Genomic DNA, 21896 nt, shown 5'->3' on the forward strand with positions numbered 1-21896 from the left:
GTGAACAAGGGTTATGCTGTTGACCATGATCGTATGATCTGTGGTTTAAAACTTTCAACTCTGCCACCTCAAATAAAACAGTACATTAATAAAAGAAACTTCCTTTACATATAGAGGGAGACGTAACTCTGTGACGTCATGTCACAATTATTATTTTAATAACTAGCTGTTACATGACGAATGAACTGTGTCCTGACTAGTAAGGCTGTTAACATAATAGAACCGTGTATAATGTGTTTTTCAAATTTCACTATTCTATTTGTACTAATATCTTGGATTATTCAATCTTCACTAATTTTATCGAGTCCAGTTCAATCTAAGGTAGGTAGGGTTCATAAATAAAGTTTAATTAAGTTTATATTTATTCAACCTATTGATTATTATGTTCTGGTTACAATATATGAAAGTGAGGAGAATTTATTGAAGGAGTAACCTTTTAAGTTAATGACGTAGAACATTCCTGAAGTGTTAACGCTCCGAGTATACAAGTCTATTGTTTATATATAAAATGTTTTATTATAAATTTCGCACAACATTGCTATATACCTCACGTATTCTTCACCAACGGTGAAGCAGAACGGACATAGTGAAATAAGCCTCCCTTTTAAAGAGTTGTACACGACTTTTATAATAATATGAACACCTACCTTGAAGCAATTTTACATATTATGCGATGACATACGTAACAACGTAACAAATGTCACAGTTATTATTGATTATCTGTGTCTGACTAACAACGCAACAATAGGTTTCAGTGTATGTGCTCTTTCGAGAAATAACAAGTATATATTTCAGTGTAAGACTAGGTTAAACAGATACTAAATGAATTTACTGGTCTATTTCACGTATTAGTCTGATCTATTAGATGTATAATAGTGAGTAGAAGTTATGAGAAATCCTTTTTTTCCACGTGGGAATCGCCCACCTTTATTACAAATGTATTCTCATTTTAAATTATGAACGTATTCAATTACAAATCGATGTATAATATTCATAAAATGTCATTCTTAAAACGATATAGTTGACTACATATTTGGCATAAAGATAAATAGACTCTATGAAGATGAAGCTATAGGCCTCGAAGAACCGTTGATAATAAAATAATTATATATATTTTATATTTAAAATGTTACTGTACAATTAATAATATTTTATTGAAACAGTTTTATGAAATAAAATCTAGGTAGGTGTTCAAAAATGCTAGTTTTTACATTTTTACATTTTTTTGTCCGCTTTCATAAAATTGCATCCGTATTCATTTTGATTTCAATTCAAATGCAAACAAATTCCATATCATTTTATGTTTTTTTCGTATTTTATAATTTTTCCAGCATGATTTTATAATCAAGTGTGAGAAATTCTTAATTTATAATGGTGTCAATCAGATTGTTATGGTTTCCAAATCAACGCCATCTTCCATTCCTAGAAACCGTGTACCTATATAGCTCGAAGAATTCACCCTCAAAGTCACTAGCATTTTACTTGTTTACTGTAGATCTGTTATAATTGCTACTATCATGTGTTGAAAGTTTACATAGCTATCTGTTCCTGCTTGTTATTGAAAACGTACTACTCTATTTGAACTAGTACACTTTTACCTGCCAATTGTTTATAATAATTGATTTAACAACATTTTTAATTGTTTGTTAGTTCATTTTTATACTGGGTGACCTCTTCAGTCACAGACTGATCTCCCAGAGGGCCCAGTTGGTGATCAGTGGCTGTGATGTACTAATACACCGGGGTAACCCCCTACTCGTCTCGAAAGATGTACTAGGTTCTTTAAAGTGCACACGAGCTAGTTGTGTACACTGGACCTACGGTTTATAGTCCTTATCCGAGAAGACTCGTTCTACCACCAGAACCATGGAGTGAGTGAGCCTCGAACCCTTGCCGATGTTATGGCTACGTAATTACGGTTCCACTGTCTTAACCGCTCGGCCACTCACTCACTTAAGTATAGTATTTATTTATTTACCAGATGTCTAGAGCGCCCTTTTCATGAATACTGATGCTCAAAGGCGCTTCACATCATAAAGAAGACCAAACAAATTGTAGTAGAAAAATACAAGATTACAAAAAACAACTCTGTCTTCAATTATAACTGCATTTCATTAATACAAATCTATTATTTCATTTGTATCGTAAAATAAGGTTATGACATAAATTCGTAAAATCCATGTATGGTTTTTAGAATTCGGAAGTAATCCACTACAAATGACACAGTTTTTATGTTAAAAACGACTGAAAGGGAAGCCAACAACAGTACAAGGATCTCGTCACAGGATCCATTAAATCACCACAATAGTCGGTTATTTGTGCGCTAGACCTTATTCTGTGTGTTACTTTTTTTAAAGATTGAAATTTAATCAAGTTCAACGTTTTGTATATTATATCGTTACATAATTATATTATTGGTCAAAGGTCATAATAGATAAATTATAGTATTTTTTTTATATATAACTAAACTATATAAATTAATAAAATAAAGGCAAAATACTGAAAAATGAAAATGCAGTGGCTGGATCTCAATGGAGAAAAAAAAGCGAAAAGCTAAATCAACACTATAAAGTAAAACAGCCAGAAAATTTAGCAGAGCTTTCGGACAACACTAGCCCTTCATCAGTGCAAGTGAAGGTAGGCTACTTGGACAAGATAGATAGATATATAAGGCAAGCGCTGCCTGAGTGGACAGGAAAAAACGAAATAGAACAATTTAAGAGACATAAGGCTGGTGAATAGAGTAGTCCAGTCCCTAAGGGGAGAAAAAGGGGTGGGATGTTACCAGACTGGATACAATTTTTTCAATATAGCAGTTTGGTACAGTATAGTGTGGAGATGCCAAAACAAAGTTACTGGAAATCTGATTTGACCTCTGTGACCTCTGACCTCAATTTTTATATTTTTATATTATATAACTAAAAATCACCATATCTTGACAACGCAGGGACATTTTACATTTATTTTTTTTTTCAAAATGCTTGGAAGATATATATTTATATTCGCTATAATGAAAAAAATTGTACGAAAATGGTCGCAACGGCTTTATTTTTCAGTTTGACCTTTGACCTTGATTGCCTAATATCTCAATAACACGCAATCTCAAAGATTTGAGAATGGGCTCAAAATGTTAAGAAAATAAATCTAATATTTAGTCTAATAGAAACTTTTTTCAAAAAATTACCATAAATTAAGCTTTTTTGACCCTTGACCTCTAATGTTTGAATATGTCAATATCTCGGTAACTATTTGTCCTAAAAAGTTCAGTTTGGTGTCAAATTGTTTAGAATATACACATTTATATTTGCTTTAACAAAATATTTTGTCAGAATTCAATTGGAAATGTCATTTTGAGCTATGACCCATCGTTTTGCATATATTTAGCAATTAATAATCTATAAAAAGAGATCGAGAGAGGGGAGGGGGTTGGGGTGGATGGAGAGACACATATTTTGGTTACATGTTACACAAATGTTAAACTCTGTCTACACTATAACATTTTTATGCGACAAAAAATGTGATGTGCCCATATATGGACACGATGAATGACATATGACTACCATATTTGGGCACATCACACCTTTTTTGTTAAACTAGTTTATAGTGTAGACAAACATGTAAAAAATATGTGTCTCTCCATCAACCCAACCACCTCCCCCTCTCTCGCTTTTCCAATGCTACTGCATGCATCTATACACATCAAAATGGCCGGAATTGTACTGGAAAGTTTTTAGCTACATTTGAAAATAAGTCCCAGAGGAGGGGTGTATTGTAATGTTATCAGAATTATGGCAATTGTTTGTAATGGGAAAGTTTTAAAACTACATTTGAAATATTTGCTAATAATATCACATGCTATTAAAGATATACTTATTTTCCCCCTGACAAAAGTAATTTTGAAAAATATTTTTGTTGAATATGCAATTTTAATGTCACACATAATAGTTTCACCAAAAATTGGATTGAAAAAAACTGATATAGTGCATACCCAGAAAAACTAATTCAAAGCAAAAAATAGGCTGGAAGTCAATGTGATTTTGGTTAAATTAACTGTTTATTTTGTCTTTAAAGTGATATTTACTCTATTTTTTAGATTAGCTCTTTGATTAAACACCTCTTTCAATGCAGTGAAGATCGCCTTGTCTTACTAATCTTCCTTAACTTCTCTTTGAACGATCGTAATCAATATTTGTTGAGGTATAATATTTCCTTCTAATATGGTAATGCCTGTTTTATTGAGTCAAATGCTTTCTGATAATCTCTAAATCAAAGATTTGGTGATATTCATTTCCTTTTTATTTTAGTTGATTGACAAACTGTATAAGATGGTCCTACTGTATAAAGCCTTATATATTGGTTTATTTACTTCTAGTCGGTCTCTGATTTTGTTTTTTGATTACTTTTGTAAATTATTTGTGTACATGTGATAATGTTCGTTTGGTCGGTAATGGTTGATGTCAGTTTTGTCATGTTTTTGTGGATTAAAGTATAATTATCATTGCTTCTCTTAATTTCTTCTGGTTTCAAAGATTTTGTTGTATTGTGTTATGAGCTGGATGTGTTATTGCCTCATCAAGCCAAGATGGTAATTTTGACTGCTCACTGGTTTGTTTTCCTTTTATATTCCACTACAGTATGTTCTTGAAAAGAAATCAGCTTTGTAATTAATTTGTCTTTGATCCTTTTCAGATTTCTAATATTTTAAACATATGTTTTTCTTTTCTTCGCTTTTTCCTCACTGTTTCAAACATTTTATTTTTTCAGCATACTTCAAGCAATTAATTGATAATTAGGTCATTGTTTTATGAGTATCAAATCGCATTGGTTAATTCTTCTTTTCTTTCTTTAAGATCCTGATTTTCTTTCTTTTTTTTAAATGTTATTTAACTTTAAGTTTATCTAATTTTTTGTTGATATTAAGTGTTGCTCTTACGATGTAGGCCTACCATGCGATGGAATTATATATTGAAATTAAATTAAACATTAAGTTTTAAGAAAATTGTAAAAGGCTAAATAGGATATTGAATATAGTTCTGGTCCATTAAATCTATATTTTAGGTATATTATTATAAGTATGACACACGCACGCTTAACAGTATATCCTGGTCATACCTCAAATTGGAATTTCCAGTAAAAATATGATAACATCTTCTATTAGAGCTAATATAAATGTTTACATTTTGAACATTTTGACACCAAGTTGAACTTTTTATGACATTTGGTTACAGAGATACAGACATATTTAAACATTAAAGGTCAAAGGTCAGTAAATGACATTTCCTGTGGATTTGGAAGAACATGTTTAATTAGAGTATATATAAATATGTATGCTCTTAACAATTTGAAACAAATTTCAAGAAATTTTGACCAGTAGTTATTGAGATATAGTAAGCCAAGGTCAAAGGTCAAAACATTGAGAAATTACATTTCCGGTCGTTTTTTTAAAAAAAGTTCTATTAGAGCGAATATAAATATGTACCCTCTGATCTATTTGACACCAATATCATTTCAATTGTCAAACCCGTTGCGGAGATATGGCTGTTTAAGATACAAATATAAAAATTTAGGTCAGAGGTCACAGAGGTCAAATCAAATTTCCAGTAACTTTGTTTTGGTATCTCCATATCATGTTCTATCAACATGCCAAAGGGCACACTTGTATCCACTATGGTAACATCATTTCCCCTTAGGGACTGGACTAGAGGGTGTAGATAGTATTGGGTAGATATAAACAATTTTGGAACGACACTACAAAACAGAATATGGTGGTTAATATTGAAACTTAAATTTATGTAGTCAATTACCGATCTGGCAGTATGTTCCTAATGTTAAGTTCAAAAGGTTTTGTGGTTTTAAGTTGTATTTCCCAGTGGTTTTCTTTTTCCTTTTGCGAGTTTTGTCTCTCCACTATCCATTGGTCTAAACTAAACTATATAGAGATAAATCTTATTCAGGACTTCCTCAGTTAGCGACGTTTCACGCCCTATCCCTCAGGGTCCACTGGATTACTAAATTTATCTATTTCTAAACTTACTACTACCTGGAAAAATGACAATATATAGGCCTATCCGTAAACTAAACTATAGTTTTAAAATGCTGTATTTGACAGTATAGGTCTTCGTCAATCAATATAACAAGGGTGTACATGAGCCTAGTTGTTTCTGCTGCGAAATAAATTAATGAATGAATTATATTTCCAGAAACAGAATACATTTTCTATTAACCGGTTAAATGGCAGTTTGAAACGGAAACACTCAATCGAACGCCTTTTAACTTGTTACCGATGTTTTCCTACAATTAATTGTATATTCATATATATATAATACGTACGTGCGCGCTACTTGAGCTTGCCCAAGACTAGTGAGTCAAGGAGAAAGAAAGAAAATAAACCTTCACAACTTCTTTGAAAAAAAAAGCCACTATTGTCTATCTAAATGTTCTTGTTTAATGACTTGTTTTCTTTGTCATTTCTTTTTTTATCTATAGGCGAAAAGATCAGATGAAAAAGTCTGCGCAAATCTTACATGCCCTCCTGGGCAGGGGTGCTGCACGGATAGATCATTAGATGTTTGTGACAATTTCGGGCCGTGTATTCCGTGTGGAGGTAATGATATTAAAGAATATCCTGTGAATTCAATAAAACATTAATTGTAGTATATACGGATGGTAATCTGTAATTTCAAGCTTCCCTCAGTCAACAAATCGAGAAATTATCGAAATCTATAGGCTGCCTCCTTCTGAATTTGGTGTAATTCACGCTGACGGTTGTTTAATAATTATAATATTCTCATTGTAGGCAGATTGCCCTTCGCTGCATGGCTTAAAAAAGTGGATAAATTATTCACGAGACAATATATTATGGCCATAATATACAAATTGTTATGACAAAAACCCGGCCTCTGACAGGATTTTGAACCCGGAACAACCTAGGATCGTTAGCCTAGCATATAAATATGCCTATAGTTACAAAGCATCTCTAGTTACCTGGTAGCGTTTTAAATCATTAGAGGCCCGTGTGCATGACGTTCTGCATTTGCGAAAATGCTGTTGTAGGCCTATAGATTGTTGTTGCAACGGTTTGTTATGTTTGTTTCTTTATTAAATTTCCCACACACATCAAATAATACAGTTGTACATTCTAATTAAACATAATTATACATTAGATTAAAAGAAAAATGTATGTGGATAGAGGTCAAATAACTTTAAGGCTGACCCCATTTCAAATATTATTATACATATTATATTATTAATATTATAATATTATGTGATAAATAAAGATAAAAAAGAAGTAGAGAAAAGGATGAGTTAAAAGCCAAAATAAATAAATAAGTAAACAGAGTAGTATTCGGATAGATATAGGCCCATGGGATAAAAAGCAAATATGCATATGGCAATATGTAAAATCAATAAAAATAAAAATATAATGAAAATATAATGGATAATACTAAATAGAAAGTTTTGAAAATGTTCTACTACGACTAAATGTTATCTCAAGAGTTACTGTGTCAGCATGTACTGTTCAACCTTATGGTGTAGGTATAATAAGAGCACTCTGAGATCACTGAAAGTATGTTATAACGTTTGCTGCTGAAGAAATTGTCAAGTCAAGAAATTGTAGTGCAAGCATGATGTTTGTCTTAAATGACGTCCCATCCTTTGATGAGTTCATTAGGAAGTTTTAAAAATCGCGTGAACGCAAGCAAGTAGTAATTAATTCTTTGATCATGGCCATTAATCGTTCTTAATGTGTCAAGAATGCACATACAATGGAATGCCTTGTTGCATTGACTTTATATATTTATACATTTTTGTTTTTGTTCTATATGAGCTCTTAGATTAAGATTTTTTCTTTTTTTTTCTCTATTTTGCGATGAATATATTATTTCACCATGATATTCGGAAATAAAAAGATGAATGAATGAATACATTATTTGAGATAAGGAAATACATAGGCAAAATAAATCAGATGGTGCATGTTAGGCAATTACTCACCATATGTATGAGGTTTCTTGATGTTATCTATAATTTATATAAATTATGGTTAATACTGACATAGGCGAGCACAATGGAAAAACTTCGGTACAAATCTCCGCCTTGGATACCTACCTTGTCTATCTCCGATGTACCGCGAAACGTAGATTGGATAACATTAGTTTCCACTATTACGATATTGTTCCATATTTCTATCTTAGGAAGATATTATAAAGGGTTTTATAACAACATTTTTGATTTCATCAGTATATTTTCAATTCAATTTCAATTGTACGCGGGGGTCGAAGTAATTTCCGGGTTCACGATAATATTTAAAATTAGCAATGGATGGTTTGTTTTTCAATTCAATCGAAAGAGAATTCCAAAGTCTGGGACCAGCGAAACAGAATTACGTCTAATGGTTTGTTGTAAAAGCTTCGGTAACATAATTATCAGCATGTCTAATATATGCTTGTCATATGATTTAACATATGAGGTGAAATAATTAAATTGGGAATATGATACATGAACAGAGCCGTTTTGGTGTTTATTAATATCGTAGATGTTCAAAACATTAAACTTAAAGAATTAAGGTTTGGTATGAGATGGAAATGATGAGCCATCACATATTCTCAAGGCTCTCTTTTGTAATTTGAACAGATTGTGCGGAGTGTATAAATTGTAACATAACTACAGCAATGCCAACATCAACACCAACACCATCGGAAATGTCCACAACGCCTGGTAAGTGTTTCAAACTGAGAAATTAATTGTCAAGTTGGTAACCAAAATAGCATTTCCCAAGAACGTTTAAACATTATTTCTTACTCAATCCTTATATATTATCACTGTATAATTTTGGTTTAATTTTTTTTGTTTCTATGTTTTTTAACTACAGCAACGCCAACACCAACAACTTCGGGAAAGTCCCCAACGCCTGGTAAGTTTCAAATTAGGAAATTAATTGTCAAGTTGGTAATCATTAATTTCTAATATTTTGTTTCCCAAATATCAGCCATATCTCAAATATAATTTAAGGAATCCACGCACAATTCATGTTCCATTTACCAAACTTACTAAGATTCAATTATTTATAAGTGTTGCTGGTTCTAAACTATGGAATGAGCTTGATGCAAACTTATTTATACAGTTTATAGAAATATTCTACTTTTTAAAAAGCATGTTAAACGTCACGTTTTATCTAAATAGAATTAATATTATTGGGTTTATAGTTTTTGCGCAAACAATTCGTTTTATTAAATCTTCTTTTATTCATTCGCTGAATTGGTCAAACTTTTGAACTTCAAATTATTATTATATCATATTGTATCCGTCCCTGGGTCATTTTGAGACAAGGTCATTGAACTTCTAATTATGATCAAGACCGATAAGAACATTTCATTGTATCCAAATGTATTTGTTAACTTGAATTATTATTTATGTTGTTTTTATTATTGACAAATATATTTTTTTTTCCATTATATTATCTTCAAATTATTATTATCATTAATATTATGTTTATTATTGTTCAAATAAAGGTTACCCAACAAAAATAACCAAAATAGCATTTCCCAAGAACGTTTAAAACATCATTTCTTACTCAATCATTATATTATCACTGTATAGCCTAATTTTGGTTTTATTGTTTTATTTCTATGTTTTCTTTTACAGCTGGTACCACTGGACTGTCAACAGCAAGTCAAACGTCAATGATAACATCCACATCTGTACCAAACATCGATAAACAAAAGGAAGGTTCTTTATGGAAGAGTATATACCTTCTGCCGATAATTGGCGTCCCATGTAAGGCTATCTCTTTAACAAATTGTTCCCTGCCGTACAAGTTCAAGTTTAAAATCGTTTTTTTTGCAATCAATTAATTAACTGGATATTAATTTACGATCTATAGAAAAGTTATTAAAACATTAAGATAAACAAGTTACACCAAAACAGTTTTATAAATGAATACATTGTTGAGTCAATTTGGATATAATATATACAATATATAGAAATCAATAAAAAGTTTAAAACATTGGGTACAAAATGAGTAAAAACATGTTATAAAATGTATACATTTTTTGCCAAACCATTGAAATAGAAGAAGCAAGCTTTGAAATAAATTGTTCTATCATTGGTGGAAAACTCCAAAGTGGGTTTTGAATGTTGTTGCTCTCTCAGTCGTAACTTTCAGTGTGCCTTCATGTCCTGAGATTATACCAATGGACAGGGGCAGGGGTTAAGAGGTAGTTTAGTCCTAAAATACCTTTTACAGAGATATTTAATAGTAGGCCTAGTCGGTCTTTAAGCGAAGCGAAATCCAAGAGATAGGAGAGCCTCTTCATCAATCCAGTTAAGAATTGTTCGCTTTATAATTCTTACTGTAATATGTATGAACCAGCAATAAATTATAACAACTGCCTTTCTTGCGTACAGTATTCAGCTCATGTTTGTTTGGTAAAATAATAGGCCTACGGTACCGAGCACAAGCTTTCTTTTGGCTTTGTTCTGTTGCCGTTGTATTGCATTGTTTTCTACTCTGTTCTGTTTTTAAATATTTTTGTAATATTTTATTTTAATTCATTCACAATTATAAAACTACCGATTACATGTACCTCCTTGGCGGAGGTAAATGAATGTCTTTTTCTTTTACAAAAGGTGAACTTTCTACTGTAAAATATGAATACAAATGCTTTATTTATTATGACTTCTAACTAATCCGGACAACTACATCATCACAGGTCTAAAATAAGAAGTCAGTTTTAAAGTTGGTAAACAGTACAACAGTATTCGTTAATGTATTGAATTTTGATTTCTTTTTAAAGTGTTTGTCATCTTTGTTATTGGCTGTTTGAAAAAGATTTTGTGTTGTTGGACGAAGGAGTCACATGACTTTTGGGCGGATCATTTTCCATGTTGCTGTAAAAAATGTAAGTTTCTTATAGATTTAAAACAAAAATTGTTTATGAAATATGATATTTTATTTCGATTTATTATCAGGTATCTTTTAATCGTGAAGGATGGGAGGTAGTTATACAGATAACTAAAGTTATTAAGTATTTTAGATAAACATCTACATCATCTTCGACAGTCTTCCTTTCGTTGACCAATACATATTCACAATCGTTGCTGCAATAGACAGTTTTGAGAACATCAATTCAAAATCAATATAGAAAAAAAACATGTATACATTCATCTGTAGTTTGTCTGTGTGTTTTGATAGAACCAAAAAGTTGTATAATAATTATCAATATTTTGACTTTAGGCCAAAACCCCGAAAGTGAAGATGGAAATAAGGGTAATAAAAGACCTGCCAACTCAATGCTTAGCAATCTATCAGGTAATAGTAAAACAATTAAAATTGTAGATATCCTTTTATAAGTACCATTATCTGTGTATTGAAGTTTAACAAACCATTTTAACATAACACAAACTGACCATGGCATTTCCTCTGTGTAATGTAACAAGGCCATATACATATCTGCAGTCGCGTGCTCAAGTTAGTATTTGCCGACCGACCGACCAACCGACCCACCGTCATAGTGAACTGTAGAGTCGCGTTGTGTACGCGACTAAAAATATGCATTGGTAGTAACATAATGCTTTTATATATGATTCTTTTTTACACAGCTTAAATATTTGGTAATTTCTTTTACCGGTTGTTGCATATTTGTACATGCAAATGACGCATCAATGAATGGTAAAATAAGTATTTTTAAAATTAACTTGTAAAAAGTGCATGTATTGTTAAAAAAGTTGTATAATGATTAAAATGTAATCTTTTAAATTTCTAATTCTCTTACATTTAGCAAATGGTGATTCCGAACAACAATCTCTTGTAAATCCTAATGTCAAAAAGCAGGATGATGGCAAATCAGTGAATTTAGCTGTAAAACAGGAGTCCGCAGAAGGTCCCATCGGCTGTTCTGATGATCTTACTGTCTCCTATAAACGTAATATAATTTTTATAATATGAATACTGAATTTATATTAATCAATTTTCCATTTAAAATAGCTAAAAATGAATTGCAATTATATATTTACAATAAATCAAATCTTTAACAAACATAAATTTAAATATCTACTCAACTTATTAATTGTAATATAAAAATGTATTATAATTTTAGGTGAAGATGAAAGAGCCCAAATGGGTCAATATCCATCCAACACAGGTAAAACAGTTTGATTTTTAAAATAAAGTAAACAGGTTCATAAGGCCTATATATATATAATTGGCAAATTAGTGCTTGCTTTTGGATGTGCATGGAAACAAATTATTGAAATCAAAATGATTTTTTTTTTCAATATCAGATCAATTTATTCAAGATGGGAATGATAGGCCTGCAGCAAGTAAGTTGATATTATCTTGAATTTTTATTTGCAATAGTTTTTCATATTTCTTATTTTATTTTAAACCAGAACCATTTACAAATTCGAATACACATCAACAGTAAAAATTAAAAAAAACAAGGCCAACAGCCATTAAGTCGCGTGCTACAATGCATAGTGATACCGGACCGACAGACAAACAGACCGACAGACAGACAGACCGACAGACAGACGGACCGTCCGACATAGTGAACTATACTGACCGAAATTACTGAACATGTTTAAAAATGTTGAAATGTTTAAAAACATTTATATTTTTTTAATTTACACGTGCGTAGCCTGTCACTTTTGACGTGCTCGTATAACGTAATTTCGAGTTGAAAAGTAAGTCAAGAAAACAGAAATCGGGTAAAAAGAGTGCGCAATAACATTTAACGCGCAGTGCGTGCGCAAAAATCTGCGCACTCATGGCAATTTTGTAAACGCTTAAAATTGCCTGAAACGTACTCTTATTTCATCGAAAATAAATTTTGAAAATTTTAAGCGCGCGTACGCATGCGTTACATGCGCTACGCACGTAATTGTATTGCCATATGATGATTTATGCCCTGAAATTTATGAGTACCAAATTTTATTTAATTGTGATTCATGGTTGTTAAGATATGATTACAAACGTGATTTCGTTAAATCGTGCGTAGACCGCGTAATTTTTTATTGCGCACCGTGAAAACATAACCACATCGATTCCTGGCCATAAGGAATATTCTGTGAAAAATTTACTTAGCTAGATTAAACTGATATCAAGATAAGGTCATAAAGCGATAAAACGCATAGTGATACCGGACCGACAGACAGACAGACAGACCGACAGACAGACCGACAGACCGACAGACAGACAGACAGACCGACCGACCGACATAGTGAACTATAGAGTCGCTTCCACGCGACTAAAAACGAAATAACAAACCTTGATCACAAGGAAAGAAAAGTGTTCTTATTTCCACCGTGACAAACTGAAAAATTGCACACAAGAAAATAGTTTTTCTCTAAAAGTCATAACAATTACACATAAGTTATTTCTTTAAGAATAAAAAATATATATTTTAGTTACAATTCATTCATTATGTACTAAAATAAAAAATAAATAAATAAACGAACATCTGAATTACATTCATAATAAACTTTTATCAAGTTTATTATTGATTGAGAATAAGTTTAGTAAAAATTGAATTTATTTTTTATAAAATGTTATTACTGTTTTAGGGACTGAGATTCCTGAGCAAAATGTACTTATGAATCCTAATGGAAATTCCATACAACAAACTAATGGACGTTCACATAAGGGTGTAAAAAAGGTTATGAGACGACGTTCCTCCACCTCCAGCCTTCCTGATGTTTCCGAAGACGCTCCACTATCAGGTGATCTGCCTGAATGGTGTAAACGTAAGAATTCAAACGTTTAAAAAATGTAATATTTGGATATTTGGACATGTATTTATAAGAATAATAGTGTGGTTTTGACTTTCGACGACCGAAGACCAAACTGCGTCATGTTAGTTCAATGAATGGTGCAAACGTAAGAATTCAAACATTAACAAAATTAAATATCTGTGGATATTTGGACATGATGGTATTTAAGTGTGTGGTTTTTATTATCGACGACTAAACTATGTCATGTTAATTCGTTGTGCGCATGCGTGAATGTGTCGATGGTCGGTTTGATGGTTTCTGGTTCATTCGTCGACCAACAACACACATCGATTATCCTGACCTCTAGTGATGTCGTCGATCAAAGTAACCAAATCTGGAATAGTTATGCTTTCTGGCCTAATTTTGACCAATCTGTAATCTAGCATCTTTTTGCTTGTTGCGTTTGTAAGTGGAATAATAATGGTATGTCAAATGGCAAATATGGCGCCACCAAGCGATCTAGCATCCAAAGTATTTTTGTTAATTTACGTTCTGCATTTGTTAAAAGCTTTGGCCACACACTGTCGTCGATCTTCGGTGGTCGCAAGTCGAAAGCTCACTTTTGTATAGGATTGTTTTCATTTTGTTTACTTGTTTTCATAGATGATAATACAATGGTTAAATGTGAAGATATATTAGACATCTCACGACACATTGGGAAAGAAGTAGCAAGGATTGGTGTTATTCTCGGATTAACAACAGGTGAAGTGGAGACCATTGAGCATGACCACAAGTTCGATCTATCAAGACAGAATTTAGTGGTTTTACAGGAGTGGAAGGGACAGAAAGGTGTTCATGCTACTAAAGGTGTTCTTGCACATGCTCTTCATAAAATCGGAAGAGGAGAACTTGCAAAGAAGTATTTATGGCCTGAGCAAGAATGGAAACAAAGTTAAATGAGATGACGTTAAATCACATCGTTGAGGGTAAGATTTTGACCTCTATCAATTTATAAAGGTAAAAATCTTACCCTCCGAAAGTTCGCACATACTTGTTCCTGTTTGATTGGCACACACACCAATACCAAGCCTGAAGAAGGACATTCGTTCCTAAACAGCACTCAGTTTGTCCCTGGTACTTTTTCCTAAACCAACAATATAGGCCTAACATTAGTTCTGATTACTGTAGGAGATATATAGATTTTTTCAATCTAATTAATAGTCTACAAGTTCGTCATTCTTTGACATTCTCAAAGAACATTTCGTAAAAATTGACTAAAGTTTCAAGATTCTGTATAATTGGTTCCTATCTTAAAATCCGACATCCCATTTGCAATTATACATGTACCGTAATGGTAGAAAAACTATAAAACAAACAAAAACACAGCAAATTTGAAAAGTGATAAAGTTATCATTATGATATCATTGAGGAAAAACAGAAAACAATAAAGACATTTTTTAATGAAACATTGAACATAGTGGTATTGAACCAAACTGTTTATACAATAATAATATTATACAATAATATAATATGCATTAAACGTGTACAGGTTAAGATGTATACATTAATATTTGTAATGCAATATTTAATATTTAAGATATAGGCCTAGGTGATTTACCTGCAAATTATAATATTGACTTGTGTATGTTACTGTGTTACAGTGATCAAGTTATTGTAATACTTTCATATTATATATACATATACATATGTTACTATACTACATCCTCTATTCACCAGCCCTTATGCCTCTTTTGTTTTATTTCTCCTTTGTATCTTGTCCAAATACATTCACTTGCACTGATGAAGGGCTAGTGTTGCCCGAAAGCTCTGCTAACTTTTCTGGCTGTTTTACTTTATCGTTTTGATTTAGCTTTTCGCTTTTTTTTTTGTATCTTCATTGAGATCCAGCCACTGATACCAACAGCATTGTCATTTTTCAGTATTTTGCCTTTGGATTTATACATATGCTAGTAATATATAAATTGTTTAAAATATTATATGAAACATGAGTGATCTATAAATGTATAAATTGAAAAATTAAAAAAACTTTTAATTAAAAAAGAATTTTTAACTTTTACACAATCAGATTGTTCAGATAGCAATTGCATTTTTATTACACTTTTGTTAACATTTTATTATACCATATTTTTCTATGTATTTTTCTAAATTTGTTAAATGTCGGTTTTTGTATCGTTCAAGTTGACAGGGGCTGGTCAAGCACATCACAAGATGACAGTTTTATACTTTTGCTTTTCCGCTACTCCCCTGTTATATGTTTGGTTTTTTTTGCTATGTAGAAAGATTGAAAATAAATAAATAAATAAATAGATATGTTATCATGAATTAGTATAAGGTGTATGTATAGATGTATGTTATATTGGTAAATACCGGTCGTTTTCTACATTCCTACCGCATGCAAATAGTTTAGTTTTACCAAATACTGTAATTAGGATTGATTAGATTAGATGTATGAAAGTAAAAATGATGATGATGATGATTACTGCCTTTCCGCTGAAAAGTCTGCCGACATTTCCGCTTGGGCTGCTCCGTAAATCTCTTTTACCAGTTTCTTCCAGTCTGATCTTTCATTGGCTAGTTCTTCTAGTTGTTCGATGTCTTTCTTGGTTTTCAATTTACTCAGGATACTTGATATTTGTGTTCTGCTTATAAAGGTTGAGTAGGTCGTTGCTGAGAGTTATTGGTAGGGTGGTTCTCGGTCTTTTTCGAAATTTTTTATTGGTAGTGTTGCTGAAATAATAGCTTATTGCTGTGTTGGCTGGTGTAAAAATCATAATAATAATAATATCCTGGATTTATATAGCGCCTAATGTAATGAAACAATGTTAATGATGATGAAATAAAAGTGGGAAACCCACAAAAGACAAAAAAAAATACCTTATAACCAAAAGGATGAACTGGTCTATTGGGTCCTTTCGTTATTTGGACTTTGCTATTAAAAGTAAGAAATTTCGTAAAGCTTTTTCTATCTTTTTATAATCCTTTTTCTAGACTAAATGTTCTCAAAAACGGATTTACTTGTAGATGATTTAATTCATATACATTTGACTCCACTATTGATATTTTCTGTAATTGTTTATCTTTATTTAAATCCAAAATTATGAAATGTTTGTAATTGGTCCTTGTGGACCTTGAAGATGTTCTTTTTTTTTTAAACTTACATGGGTTCATCCCACTTTTATTTCCATACATATGTTCTCTTTACTTAATATTTTTCTCTAAACTTTTTCATTTCAATACACTATGCATTATTATAACAACAATGTTTGTATTCACCATCTGTTTACATACACCTTTTTTAAAGAGTTTTGTTCATTTGTTTACATATTATCACATTGATTTTTGTTGTTATCTTTTCCCTTCATAGTTTCCTCTTTTTATACATATTATCTATTATCTATAGGCCTAATACATTTTTATTAGCAAGCTTATTTTTTTTTTACATAGCCAATTTTTTTCATCTCCATGCATAGTTAATTCATACAAATATAATATATTTTATGTTTAATAAATTCATGTAATTTAACATCTCATATGGATTGTTTATTTTATTTGTTTTTGGATTTATCTATGCAAACATATTTTCATTTAACAATGCATATTCTTTCTTATACTAACTATTTACTGTAAAAATAATATGTATAAGATGTTCTTATTTTGGGTTTATGTATAATGTAAATGGCGGTTTCTCCGTTGAATTGAAATAAATAAATACAAAAATTGAAATAGATACTAGATTTAAAGATGTATTGTCCCCAAAAAACATGAAAATGAAGATTAATTAAATAAGACTTTTGAATTTTTTATTTTGTAGTTTTATTAAAGTTAATCACTTCTATAGAAGAAAAACAATATTTTCATTTACAAAATGACAAAATAAATGGTTAAATTTAACCAAAACCCACTGGCTGGCAGCCAATTTGACCATTTGTTTCTTTAAATCACAGTTTTTATTCAGGTAAATAATTTTTTTAAGATCCAATTTGTTGTCAAAGTGGATAACTATTATGTTACATTAATGGCATATTCAACAAAAAATGTGTTAATAATTATATTTTCAGAGGGACAATGCATCTTTAAACTTCTTCGGTTTGTAATTGTGATACCTAAACAGTGTGTGATTTAAAAAAAATAACAATTAGGCCTATAGGCCTACTTATCCGGTTTACAGTAATTTAAATAAACTTTAAATAGTTAAAAGCTGCATTTTTTTATTTAATAATTAAGAGTACGATATTTAATTTTTTAATATGTATATTGTGAATTGTGTTATGAACACACGTACATGTTTGTATTTTATGTGATAATTATTTTAAAAGAAATTTCGTATGACGTCGTGAGGTGGTTTCCCGAATGATCGTAAAATCAAAATGGTACTGGATATGACCAACTAGCGTTATTGTCACCAACTAGTCATCAATTCATAGAAGTACTGATGTAGTAGCCTATCTGTACGGTGACCATAGGATGTGACCCGAGACATGACTAACTACGACTTTTAGTTGATAGAAGATTGAAAACATTTTGTTAAGAAGAGTTGTACTGTATGTGGATGTTTATTGAAATTGATGTCAATAATGTTTAAAGGATAGATTTGTGTGTTTGTTTGTGTACTGAATGCAAGGCAAAGTGATTTTAAGAAGGAGAAATATTTATGACTATTAGTATTATGTTTGATACATCTGTAATAAAAAAAAAATAATAATACAAATTCATAAATAAAATTCATCATATTGTGATAAGTCAAGTTGTTATAACAAACACATTTTGTTAATGGAATTTTAAATATATTCATAATGTTTGATTTAAATGTTTTAGTTCAATGCTCATTAGGCCTATTTATAATTTATTGTGTTTAAGTAAGTTTATGTTTAAACGATTGTTAGGTCATAGACGAATAATGACTCATCCGTTTTCGGCGCCTGCGCACGTGCATATTTTTTTTTGAAACTGTAGACGGGACATTATTTAGATGTACGTCACTGTCCTCATAAATTGAAAGCCACAAAATATTTCCATTTCGTAATATTCCTCTCTCGGCAAGTGGAATTGCATAATATAAATGCAACATTATCCGTCAGTTATTGTAATAAATTGTCACTCTGGTTATAAAGATATTTATTTAACAACATCTTTATCCAGGATGATTACACAATTGGGTAAATAGAAACCCGTTTTGCATTGTGGTAAGCCTACTGTCTTAAATAAAACAAAAAAAATAAAAAATCAGGAAAAAAAATAGTTTAGTAAAAAAAAAATGAGATTGATAAAAATTGTTGTGGAATGTTTAATTTCAGTTGGTATAGGTTTTTTAAATATTTGTCAATGTTTATAAAAAATAAAAGTGATTGAATCTTCATTCTGATTCTATATCCGGATAAGATACCGTACGCCTACTCATTTGCGCTGTGCATTAATTTGGCGGTTCTATAACATCACACGACGACGAATTGGGTATGTTTATTACGTATGAGGCCTACATGATGGCAGCCGGCGTACGAGATATTGCGCAATATGGCCTGCGGGCGTCGATTATTGTGAAATGTTTTTCAATCAGCGTTCGTGCATGAAATACGTAGGAGGCCTACAATGTGACGTCGACAGTGAGCGCTAGTATCTATATATAAATTATGGTTAATTCTGACATAGGCGAGCACAATGCAAAAACTTCGGTACAAATCTCCGCCTTGGATACCTACCTTATCTATCCGAGATGTACCGCGAAACGCAGATTTGATAACATTAGTGTTCACGCCGACGCTATTGTTCCATATTTATATCTTAGGAAGATATTATAAAGAGTTTTTTAACAACAGTTATGATTTCAACATTAGATTTTCCTCTCAATTTCAATTCTTCCCGGTCAAAGTAATTTCCGTGTTTAAGATAAGTTCACCTTGCAACAACCTTAGTTTCAAATATTTTCTCTCTTTTAAACACAAGGGAGCAGTTAAAATAATAGATTTGACCCTAAAGGTGACTGGAAACAGGCACTTCAATACAGTGTCCCTTTGGAAGACAAAAAAAAAATCAGATAGTAGGAGTGGTTGGCCATTAGTCATAGCCATTTCAGTTTTTTGTTTATTTTAAAACATACCACGCGTGTGTGAAGGTACAGTAGTTAAATTATACTGCAAATTAATAAAGATCAAATTAAATATACGTCATAAAGAATCAGAATATATTGTGGGAAATAGTATTATAAAATTACATAGGGAGATTTGATGATAAGACATTTTTCGAGTGAAATCTCGATAGCTGAGTTTTATTGAGTAAGCTTGCAGGAATAACTGTAGGCTATCTTCATGTGTCCCGTTAGGACCGAGATGTCTGCCCATGTTGCAAGCCGTAATGTCTTCTTTCTTGGGCCCACTCTGTTACGGCAGTTTCAAAAGATGATTAAATTAAATAATGTATTAATAATTATTAGGATGGTATTCATTTGAATAAACGCCTCTCCAATAAAACATCACTTTGAATAATAAACCCAACCCCCCCCCCCCCCAACCCAACTATCTAATAAACGTCCATCCACATATTTATAATAACAAAATTATACTATTTGTAGTAGAATTCACCGCACTGTTATCTACAATTTACCAAGCATTTGTTATTCTTTTTTAGCACTTTTCATATCTATTAGAGGATTTCATTTGATTATAAATGTTACCATATTATTAAAACTAAAAAATTTAACATATATCCCTCGAATAAGCACCTCTACTCCCTCAAATGACCTCCGCCTCCCCAAAGGGCCCGCTACCAAACAATAAAAACTATACTTTAAAATGTTATTAATCATCTAAAACACTGTGAAACAAAGTAGTTTAGTTTTACGAATGTCAAGCATTTTCAATAATGGTAACCGACAGAAAACGTATAAGGAGAACATTATCATTCCGAGAACCATCGTCTACACATCCTAGAGGGGGAGCGAGCGAAGCGAGCTCACCCTCTAGTAATATTAATTACACATGATCTATGAGTCGAGTGAGTAAAATGAATAATAATATACGGCAAGTACAGGCCAGTATATTTATACTACTGTATTAAATATAGGGCTTAATTAATAATCATAATTCGTATTGCCTTGCTTTAGGCCTAGCAGACTATATAAACCGTTATTTCCAAGTTTGCGCGTTTGGTGAAGACCACTGTCAATATAGAAAAGCTCAAAGAAATGAGCATTGTTGGGCCAATGACGTAAAACAAATAAATGGATTTGGTAACATATGGTACTTAAAACAGGTCAATAATATATATACTTTTATTTCAAATTTTAAACAAAGGTTTACATACATTGAACGACAGTAATTCTATGAAGATACTAGGCTACACTCTAAGCTCCAATATTACAAACACATTAAATATAATTTTGGAATTGAAGAATATCTAAATAAAGTAACACATTACAAACATAGACAAATTATGAATAAGATAAGACTAGGAATATTAGAATTAGAAATTGAAAAAGGAAGATGGAATTGTATAGATAGAAATGAAAGATTATGCAAATTATGTGCTTTACAAGCAGTTGAAGATGAATATCATTTCACTTGTGTCGGTCCATTTTATTCAGATATTAGAACTAAATATATGTTTTCCTTTTATACAAACAACCCAACTAAATTAAAATATACTTATCTTATGTCTACTACAAATACTGATCTTATTTGGAAAATATTAATTGTTTTCATTTAAACGTAGAATAGAATTTTAAAGCGCACTCAAATCATATTTATTTAACTAATATTACATTGTATATTATTTGGGCCAAACGCCATATATAATAAATGTTTCTTGGATTTCCAAGAAAAAAGAAGAAGAATAATAATTAAACATTTTAAATTAAAGTTAACACATTATTTCTTACGGATTTTTTTTTCCTAAGGAATAATAAATAATAATAAAGTATCATATTATGTATATATTATGCTGAATTATAAACATCATAGGCACGAAACAAAATTACCGACATCAACCTCGTCACTATCATCATTAGCGACATAAACCTCGTCACTATCATCATTAAAGCCTGGTTTCCATAAAATCGCTACACGACAGAGATTCTATGGAAACACTGGAATTTATCGGCGGAGATCTAGTACGCGAGAGCGCTAAATATTTTTTGGTAGGCGCGGCCTACGCGTATACGATTCATCGCCGACAAA

General features: G+C 31.3%; 2 protein-coding genes across 2 annotated transcripts; both read left to right on the top strand.

The window, feature by feature from the left end:
* The first annotated feature begins 195 nt into the window (after positions 1-195).
* On the top strand, positions 196-10365 carry LOC140059256 (uncharacterized). Its single transcript, XM_072105124.1, has 5 exons — positions 196-321; positions 6487-6604; positions 8632-8715; positions 8870-8911; positions 9643-10365. The coding sequence occupies exons 1-5, from the start codon at positions 232-234 to the stop codon at positions 9849-9851; spliced, it is 543 nt and encodes a 180-aa protein (XP_071961225.1). The 5' UTR covers positions 196-231; the 3' UTR covers positions 9852-10365.
* Positions 10366-10577: 212 nt separating this feature from the next.
* On the top strand, positions 10578-17358 carry LOC140058305 (uncharacterized). The gene is made up of 8 exons (XM_072103869.1): positions 10578-10596; positions 10794-10898; positions 11234-11308; positions 11778-11921; positions 12096-12140; positions 12280-12318; positions 13561-13740; positions 14371-17358. Exons 1-8 carry the CDS (start codon positions 10578-10580, stop codon positions 14661-14663), a joined length of 900 nt encoding a protein of 299 aa, XP_071959970.1. The 3' UTR covers positions 14664-17358.
* The last annotated feature ends 4538 nt before the right edge of the window (positions 17359-21896 follow it).

The sequence above is a fragment of the Antedon mediterranea genome, chromosome 9, assembly GCF_964355755.1.
Source record: "Antedon mediterranea chromosome 9, ecAntMedi1.1, whole genome shotgun sequence".
NCBI classification, from domain to species: domain Eukaryota; kingdom Metazoa; phylum Echinodermata; class Crinoidea; order Comatulida; family Antedonidae; genus Antedon; species Antedon mediterranea.

Bases quoted from the DNA above. Each gene is read 5' to 3' on its own strand.
- LOC140059256 (XM_072105124.1), top strand. From the start codon at position 232: ATGTGTTTTTCAAATTTCACTATTCTATTTGTACTAATATCTTGGATT. The intron at 322-6,486 runs GTAGGTAGGGTT...TTTTATCTATAG, and splicing joins CGAGTCCAGTTCAATCTAAG to GCGAAAAGATCAGATGAAAA. The intron at 6,605-8,631 runs GTAATGATATTA...TAATTTGAACAG, and splicing joins GCCGTGTATTCCGTGTGGAG to ATTGTGCGGAGTGTATAAAT.
- LOC140058305 (XM_072103869.1), top strand. The intron at 10,899-11,233 runs GTAAGTTTCTTA...TTTTGACTTTAG, and splicing joins TCCATGTTGCTGTAAAAAAT to GCCAAAACCCCGAAAGTGAA. The intron at 12,141-12,279 runs GTAAAACAGTTT...TTTCAATATCAG, and splicing joins TCAATATCCATCCAACACAG to ATCAATTTATTCAAGATGGG.